Source organism: Epinephelus moara, chromosome 21 (genome assembly GCF_006386435.1).
Source record: "Epinephelus moara isolate mb chromosome 21, YSFRI_EMoa_1.0, whole genome shotgun sequence".
Classification (NCBI taxonomy): Eukaryota; Metazoa; Chordata; class Actinopteri; order Perciformes; family Serranidae; genus Epinephelus; species Epinephelus moara.
The window spans coordinates 34,792,040-34,801,588 of NC_065526.1; the positions used below are offsets into that span (position 1 = coordinate 34,792,040).

At 40.3% G+C, this 9,549-nt stretch overlaps 1 protein-coding gene across 1 annotated transcript in view; it reads right to left on the minus strand.

Moving 5' to 3' along the window:
* The window catches only part of LOC126382480 (THAP domain-containing protein 6-like), a 10,267-nt gene extending 2,025 nt beyond the window's left edge, over positions 1–8,242 (minus strand). Inside the window, exon 1 of the mRNA XM_050032365.1 lies at positions 8,150–8,242. Within this exon, the coding sequence (XP_049888322.1) occupies positions 8,150–8,242 (93 nt within the window). The remainder of the gene's footprint in view (positions 1–8,149) is intronic.
* Positions 8,243–9,549: the final 1,307 nt, after the last annotated feature.

Genomic DNA, 9,549 nt, shown 5'->3' on the forward strand with positions numbered 1-9,549 from the left:
CGTGCTCTCACAACAGAGTCTCCAGAAGTCTTCAATAACATCAGAAAAAGTCGCTAGATTTGTCGCTAGTCGCTTTTTTGAAAAAGAGTCGCTAGAGGGGTCTGAAAAGTCGCTAAATATAGCGACAAAGTCGCTAAGTTGGCAACACTGCTATGGATGCATGTATCCAACTTCTTCTTTTGTCGGGTTTACCAGCGTAGTTACATCCACATAGTTGCATTACCGCCATCTGTCGGCGCTACAGCTGTCCTACTTCCTCAATAGGGAGCGTCACGGTGACATTGAGGTCTGCGGGCCTGCAATCAGGGATACATGTCCAGAACAGCTGATCAAAATTAGTTCAATCAACTCTGAGTATGTTCAGCCTGAGGGGAAGCACGTTCACAGTGAGCACCAAAAGCCATCATCAGTGGAGTGCAGATGACATGAATTGCAGTGGCAGAAAGCAGAGTTAAAAACAGAGCCACTTATTTCATCCCAACTGAATCGGAGATTTTAATGACCGCGAACTTCGAACATGAAAAAAAAAAATCTATTACGGCAGCTGTAGCTAACAGCATGAGGTAGGACGGGAAAAGATTGCAGAGCTCGTCCATAGTTAATGTGAAGTGATGTGATGTGTTAATGTGTCTAATATACAGAAAAACAGAAACATTTAACAAGTAAACAATGTTCATATATTTTGATATATATATATATATATATATATATATTATAATATTCTAAGGTTAGGGTTAACTGCTGAATTGCTGTGAAATGACTTCCGATTTATGTAATCTCCTTTATTCTCAGATGGAACTATTATTGGATGTTGAGTCCCCTAAATGCAGCCAATTACACCACGGAATCTTTGAATATATTAAAAGTATTCATAAATTATTGCATAATGTATCCATATAGATTAATTTTTTATTAACACTGACAAACCTGCAGTTCTGTGGAATTCCTCTGTGATGATCCTTACTGATTCATGCCCAGGGAAAAAAACGCAAAAACGGGCAAAAGTCACAACACAACGACTTTATTCACAAAAGGATACGCCATGTTTCTAATTCCTGCTACACACTCAGCATTCTCAGAAGCCATCGGCTGTATTCGGCGTCTGACTTCCGGACGATTTTTTGGCATTTTGGTTTGATTTTGGCGGAGGAGGCGAATTTCCGTTTCTGACTTCTGTTTATATATAAGTAAATATGCTGAACCATAGCGATGGATTCAGAGTTTGCAGTGACACCAATTATGTTCCGCCTCGTTAGTTCACCGCACGGACTGTTTAACCTGGCAACAACTGCAGCCGGCTCAAACGTGATTGGTCAATATCACGCGGACTACAAACAGCCTAGCACTGGAAACCAGGGCTCTTCTGCTCTTCTTCCGGAGGCAAGATCTCTGGGGTTTGCCTACAGACTCTACATTCACTGAATGTAGAGTCTGTATATAGAGACTACACACTCAGTGGGCGATCAGCATCCGGCTTAGATGAAGCAAACCTGCGAGCCAGCAGGTTTGCTTCACAGAGTATGTTGCCATAGTAACTGACTCAGGGTTACGCTGAGTTTTCACTAAATCCGCTTTCTGGAATACCCCCCCTGCTCTCTGAAATAGGACCCTGTTTGCTTTCAGAGCTTTAAACCAGATAGCTCTGCAGTTTTGGGAAAGGATGATAGTTTGGGTTAAAATGAAAAGATTTCCTTCAGAAAGGCCTTTCTGGCAGAAAACCCTGAAGGTTAACTTATTCAGTGTGCTGTTTTATGTGTTAGTGGAGTCAGTTTAAAGTAAAGTTCACTACACTTAAGCAGTTACAATTACTTACATTATTTATGTGCTGTTTTTATTCTTATTGGCCAAAAGCAAGAAAGAAAGGGATGGCAGCTTCTTCTGAAAGTGATTCTGTTATATGGGCATTTAATATTGTCTTGTATCGATTGCAGGCCCCTAAATCGCATTGAATCAAAATCATATTGTGGCAGACTTTGTTATATCGCAAATATCGTATCATTTTCCAAAGAATCAATATAATATCATATTGTGATAAAACTGGTGATTTACCCCCTAGTAAATATGTCACGTGGGTGATTTCAGTGCACACTGACTGTTCAAAAATTATGCAGTGTTTTGTTAAAACAGCATTAACTTAACTACATTAAAATGTAGTAAACTAAGCTACCAGTTACTCTACATCAAAATGACGTTTCACTACACTGAAGCTATCCCCAGAGAAATGTAGCAAGCTAAGCTACAAGAAAATGGCAAAAGTAGCTTGCTACTTGCAAAGCAACTTTTTTTTTTAACTTTATTTCAAATCAGTGTTATCTCACTGATAAGAAAAACTGTCAGCCAAACAAATAAGCAGGCAAAAAATGTTCAGTTGAACTGTTTACTATAAAATAACAGACTCAAATTAAAACTTTACTCTTTTCTTTTTTTGAACTTGACATTTGAACATGTCCTTCAATAACATGACATCATCAGTCGGCCTATTGCTCTCTCTCACTTTCTCTCTCCTCTTCCTGCCTGATGTGTTTCTCTGTCTTGGCCTCTTTCAGCAGTCAATCTGGCTATGTCAGTGATTAAAAAAACAGAACTCCACAATATATTTTAGTATTTTAGTCACTGAAACCATGATAAATAAAATACTACTGTTCTGTTTTGTCTATTTGTCTAGTGTCCACTGCAAATCCCCTAAATTTATCCAGTCTATGGGCAAGTCATGTGAGATACACGTCAAGAAGTGCAGTGTAGCCAATCAGAGACAGAGTGGGATGGGTCTTGCCAAGAAAAGCTAATAGAGAAGCAGCAAGCAGAGTAAACTGAGGGATTAGTATGTGATGTCATGTGGAAGAGTTTCCCTCGTCTACATGCCTTGGTGTTGTGCTGGCGTCAGTCACATTACAAATCCTCAGTTTTATTATCCTTACTTTTATCCGGACCTCCATAGAAAACAGTCTGCTGCACTTACGAGTTTTTCCTGGGAAACATAGCCTGTAACATTTGTGGATGCTACCACACTACCCAGTAAATTAATTAACTTTGTTAGCAAAAAGCTATCTAACTCAGAAAGTAGTGATGTTACCACCACCCTACTGAGAAATGTAGTTTAGTTAGTAATTCCACTACTTGTAGCAACACTACTGCCCAACACTGATGAACTTTTGGATAAACACGGGACACAAACTGTGGTCTCATGGGTGAATGTCTGCATTGTGTTTGACCCATCCTCCCTCTCAGCGATGGGTTCACATGGGAGTTAGATGAAAGTCCTCATACAGACTGCTCACCAATTTATCTGTTCGGAAAACCAAGAGTCTTATTTATTGTATTATGTATTTTTTTTTACCATTTGTGATGCACTGCAGTCCGTATTCTGCTAACTCTTATTTGTGGCCTGAGGAGTCTGTAGACAAATATGTGCTTTGTGACATATGGTGTCACCAGCTGCCCTATTGAACCCAGACATCTGTGATGGTGGGTGAGTGCCATTTCCCCAGTCCAAGCTAGAAAAATGGCATTTATGACATGGTGGACAGCACAGAGTTTGACACACCGTAATCACTGTATGTGAGTTAAAGCTCATTATAGATCTGGTAAAATACTTGTTGCTAGGATAATCCGCTGGAAGCCTGGTTGTAAATAATCTTAAGTGTGCATTTATATAAATGTGACCCCATAACAGGTGTGCAGTGTTGCATGTGTGTGCCTTTTTGTTTGTCTGCATATTACCATCTGTTAACTGTGGACATACACCTGTGTCTGGTTGTGTGTATTCTATTGTGTGGATGTACCCAGATGTTTCTTTCTCTACATGTGAAGAAACCAATCAGCCCCAATCAGCATTTGGTGTTTGCTGGGAGATGTAACTTCAGAGAGTCTTACAGAAAGCTACAGATGATGTGAGGGAGGATGCTTTTACTTTCCATAATTTACCTGCAATTTATTTTTCACCCTTAGTTCCTCCAAGGAACTACTGGACAGGATCTACATGTCTACAATAACAAGTTGTAAAAGATTTAAATAGATGTTCATTGTTTTAACTCCTTGACCTCATTATAATGTTTGAAGGGTCTAGTGTGTAGGATTTAGAAGCACTTGGTGGCGAGGTTGAAACACTGCAACCAACTGAAAATTCTCCTGTGTGCCAAGCTTGTGGGAAAACAATGGTGCCTGATACTAAGCCGCCAAAAGCCCTATCAAGAGCCAGTGTTTGGTTTGTCCATTCTGGGCTACTGTAGAAACAACCTGGCAAAGTCTGTTAAAGAAGACCCGCTCCATATGTAGATATAAACGGCTTAATATAAGGTAACAAAAACACAAAGATCCTTAGTTTCAGGTGATTTTACACTAATGAAAACGTAGTAATCTTATCTTACTATATAATGACGTAAACTCTGTCTGTGGGTGTGTGGGTGTGTCTGTTCCAAGTTTTTCTCCTCACTGACTTGGTCAATCCATGTGAAATTTGGCACAGTGGTAGAGGGTCATGGGAGGATGCGAATGAAGCAATATTACATCAATTGACCAAAGGGGGGCGCTATAGCAACTGATTGCAAATTGCAAACTTTGAATGGGCATATCTCATGCCCCGTATGTCGTAGAGACATGAAACTTTGCACAGAGATGCCTCTACTCATGGGGAACAAATTTGCCTCAAGAACCCATAACTTCCGCTTATATAGATTTTCTGCCATTTTGAATTTTTTGAAAAACACTTCAAATCGATCTCTTCCTAGGAAGTTTGACCGATCTGCATGAAACTCGGTGAACATAATCTAGGGACCAATATCTAAAGTTCCCTCTTGGCAAAAGTTGGAAAACTTACTAAAACTGAGCTTCTATAAGGCAATGAATATTGTGGAGGGCGTGGCTCATCACATAAAGGTGTATAACATCTCAAGGGTTTCACCGATCACCACGCAACTTTGTAGGCATATGACCACACATAATCTGAGTGGACCCCTCCATTATTGACCCCATCAAACAAAATGGAGGCGCTAGAGAGCTAATTTCTTATCTAGGCCTAACCGCCATATTGCTTTTTACTAAACTTGGTAGATAAGTAGAACAGGATGCCTCAAGGTGACTGGAGAAATTTAACTCAAATTGGCAACTGGGTGGCGTTATAACAACAGAAAAATGCTTAAAAATGGCTAAAATGCGACCGATCGCTGTGGCTCCCCCTGTGGCCCAATGTTTTGTTTTTTTTCTAATTTCTGGTATGACTAAGTTATGGTATGGTATGCTGTACATAATCACGGAAAATGTCAGTGTGTCATGCTGTCAGTCAGTCAGTCAGTCATGTGCGCCCCACTTTTAAGTAAATACAACATATAAACACTTTAACTATCTGTCTTTCAACATGCTACCTCAACTACTAATGTACAGTTTTAGCCCACTAACTATCCCACTATTGGCAATGGTACTACTGTACTTTCAATAAAGCAATCATACTATCAAATTCACAGAAACGCTGTCTGAATACATTGCTCTTCTTAATGGGTTCAGTTGACTATTTAATCTGCAATTTCTTATGACCTGTATCCCAAACACACACCATGTGAAACTGTATGTGGGTAACTGTGCACTCAATGAGTATGGACTAGTGATATTAAACACAACACTTTTGTTTTTTCTCCCATTTTTCACAGGTTTGGGTTAAAGACCCAAATTTTCTTTATGCATTCAAAGATATAAGTCTCTAATATTTTAGTCACAGGTTTGTTAAAATCCAGATTAACGAGTACTTCTCTTTTTCCAAGATAATCCATCCCCCTGACCGGTGTGAGATTTCAAGATGCTAATTAAACAACATCCTTGCTACACAGATGTGCCTTGGGATCACGGATGTCACAAGTTTTGAGGTAGTGTACCATTGACATGCTGACTGCAGAAATGTCCATCAGAGCTGTTGCCTGTGAACTGAATGCTCATTTCACTACCATAAGACGTCTCCAGTGCTTTTTCCCTGAATTTGGCAGTACATCCAACCATCCTCACAACCCATAAATCAGTTAAGGTGACTACCTACTGTCAGGTCAAGATGGTTTCTGATGTTTTGTGCAGAAGCTCTTTGGTTGCGTAAACCATTTGTTGCATCAGCTGTTTGGGTGGCTGGTCTCAGACGATCTTGCTATGGATGAAGTGAAGATGCTGGATGTGGAGGTTCTGAGCTGGTGTGGCTACATGCGGTCTGAAGTTGTGAGGCTGTTTGGATGTAATGCCAAATTCACAGAAAAGGCTTATTGTCATGAAATGAACATTCAGTTCATGGGTAATAGTTCTGGTGGACATTCCTGCAGTCAACTTGCCAATGGTACATTCCTTCAAAACTTGGAACATGTGTAGCATTGTGTTGTGACAGTCCCAAGGCCCACCTGTGTAATAATGATGCTATTTAATCAGCATGTTGATATGCCACACCTGTCAGGTGGATGGATTCTCTTAAAAGAGAAGTGCTCATTAACATGACTTTTAACCAATTTGCAACCAAATTTTGAGAGAAAAATATTTATTGAATGCATGAAAAAGTCTTAAATCTTGAACTTTCACCTGTAAAAAATGAGGACAAAAACAAAAGTGTTGCATGTAGCTTTTTGTTCAGTATAAATTTCATCTCTGGTAATAGATCCCCCTAAATCCTACACACTTGACCTTTAATGTTTCCATGCAGCAAAGCAAAACCTTACTGACACATACCTCCAGGGATCTGATATCAACTCTGGTGTTCAACTGGTGACATGAAAGCAAACAAGCCTGTCCCCAAAATGTTGAAGTACCTGAGTATTACTAGGAGTGACTAGGAGTAAAATTATAATCCCTGGTGTAATTACACTACTTACAACTGCAAAAAGTAAGTAAGGAGAGAACTTGTGTCAAGATGATGTGCTGCAGATAAAATCCTTGTTTTATGGTCTCAACATTCTTAGAGAAAATAAATTAACATATAGTTGAGTGTATTCATACTCTGTGTCAAAGAAAAATGTTGTCAAAGAATTCTATATTTCAAACACAGCTGCTGAACAACAGATATTCAGTTTCTGAAGAGTTTCTTGTGGATATTGAAAAAGCTGACTGCTGTGTATATTTGCAATTATGCTGCACAATACTTCTGAAGTCTGTGTGGATGGTTGGGCATACGAAGCAAATGAGGCAAAAGAGTCTGACATCAGAAAATGTTGTTCAGGTCTGGAAATGTTGAAATATTTCTTTAAATAACAACTAAAAGTTCTGGAGAGATAGTGGTTTTGGTTAAATATAGAAAAAGTCAATGTGTTTCATCTTTCGCTTCAAGTCAACATTGACCTTTTCAATATTAAACTGAATCTGCTTTTGGCAAAAGAGTTCACAGTCCAATCACACGATTGCGGTTTGCTGTTTGACTTTTTTATTGTAGTTCGTCCTACATCTTGTATGAATGTTGCCTAGAGAGAAAAATAATCAATACCACTAGATAGAGAGCAAAGTTTCTGACCATCAGTTTTTATCATGTCTGACTGCTCTGTGAGCTTCCTCTTTTCTCAAATTCAGCAAGAGGTGAAAACAAAAAAGGGCCATGGAACATGCTGACTCATGCATCTGCTGCAGATTTTTCAGTGGAAGTGTACACTTTGAAGTTCCCAGTTCCATCTCATATCAAAAGAAGCTCTACTGGGATCCAGATCTGGGAACTGACCAAAAGTCACAGCTATGTATTGAGGTGTTTTTTGGAGGGGTACTTGCCTGTTAGCTTCAGCTCGACCCTTAACTCATCAAGATTGTATTTTTGCCCTCAGGGCTGTAGTTGAATAGATGCTTTTGGTTCATCACACCAACCTGGTTCACTCGCAAAACAGTAGAATGGAAATGCAAAAAAGCCATCCATTTTTGCAAGGGTTGGGTCACTGAACTGATACTGGTCCTGGTTCCAGTGCTTGTAATTCAGTACCGTTACCCAACGGTACCTTCTTCTGGTACTTAACTTTCTCTATAGTAACAAACATTACATTTTTTTAACAAGCTGCAGGGATGACGTAGTACACAAAAATGTAATTCTCCTCCTCTGCTCTTCTCTAATCACACATAGACCTAATCTTCTGTCTAGCAGTTATAGGCTGTAATTAAAATGACTTTAAAAACTATGGTGTCAGATTGGCAATGATTGGTAGCTTTGGCTTACTGGAAAGCGGATGGAGCAGCCAACAAAGTGGCTGACGGACCAGCTGTAGACCTTCATGGCTGGCTTCCTGGCTTTGGGGTGCTTCTGCCTCATGTCTGAAGTTGAACCCAGCAGTTACAGGAGCTCCATTGCCAGCCTCAGAGATCTGTAGCCAGCTTTCCACCTCTCTAGCCAGCTTCCTGGCACAAGGGCACTTCTGCCTCCTGCCTGAAGCTAAACCTGGTGGCTTCATTGCCGACCTTGGAGCTCCCTGGCTGGCTTCCAGGCTTCAGAGGCTCTTGTCTAGAGTTGCTGTTCTCACCCAGATGCTCTCCCAGGTCCCGAAATTTGGCTTCAGTGGATTTAACATGAATCGTTAGTTGGTAGTACCTACGTAGTTCAGTACCAAGAAAAGTAAGTACTGAGTTCTGCACCCAATCCTTGTTTTCATTGATGTTTGGTCATTGATTTCCAAGTTAGACACCAACATGAAACAGTCATCATTTTACTGTGGTTTGATACACTATTGGGCATTGTCACTTAATAACGCCACCAGATGGCGTAACTGGACAACAACATGATTTAAGGTCCTGAAAGGTCTGTAAAAGTCAGGTGGGAGGATGGGGGACATTTTTTTATACTTAAATCTAACCATGTGCGTTTGTTGCACAATGAAATAAATGTAATTGTATGGTGTTTCACCAATGTAAGTTAATTTTTGAAAAGACTATTTCGTCGAACAAGCAGAAACTGTTCACTTCCTGTGAAGCCTTAAGTGTATTTTAAAAGGACACAATGCATGTAACAGGCATCAAGGTGTCCCAGAATGTCAACAACAGATGCAACCAGGATACCTACCGCCGACGTAAAAGTCAACCAACAAGCTGGGAGTGAGAATGTGTTGTTTTTCTACTGGGTGTTTAAAGTCTGTAAAATCAGCCTTAGCTTTTATGATGCATATTTACTTAAACTATTTTACTCCATGGTGTTAGATTGTACACAGTAATTCAAACACAAGAGTCAAGGTGTGTTTACTGAGAGTTTTCGATCAAGCCAAGGTAACACCGTACCGTCAAACTTTAGCTAGCCGGAGGGCACAACACAGGAGAAAGTGATGAAATGATGGGCATGTGTTTGTGTAAGTCCATGTGTGTTTGTCTCGTTTCACTCTTCCTGGCTCTTTGTCCTCAGGTTTTGGTCTTCCTCTCCTCTTTCATGGCTGCTCGTCCCACTGTTGTGGCAGCACAGCTTGAATCTTCCGCTTCCTCTCCTTTTCTCTTTCTTCCTCAAAGCCTGGGAAAGATCGATAAGCCAGCACACACACAGCTTGATGAGCCAGCCTAAGAAGTGTCTTTCAAGAAACTGTAAGGGGTAGCTGGCTCACTGCCGTGTACCTGCCATCCCATAATTCCTGGAGCCGG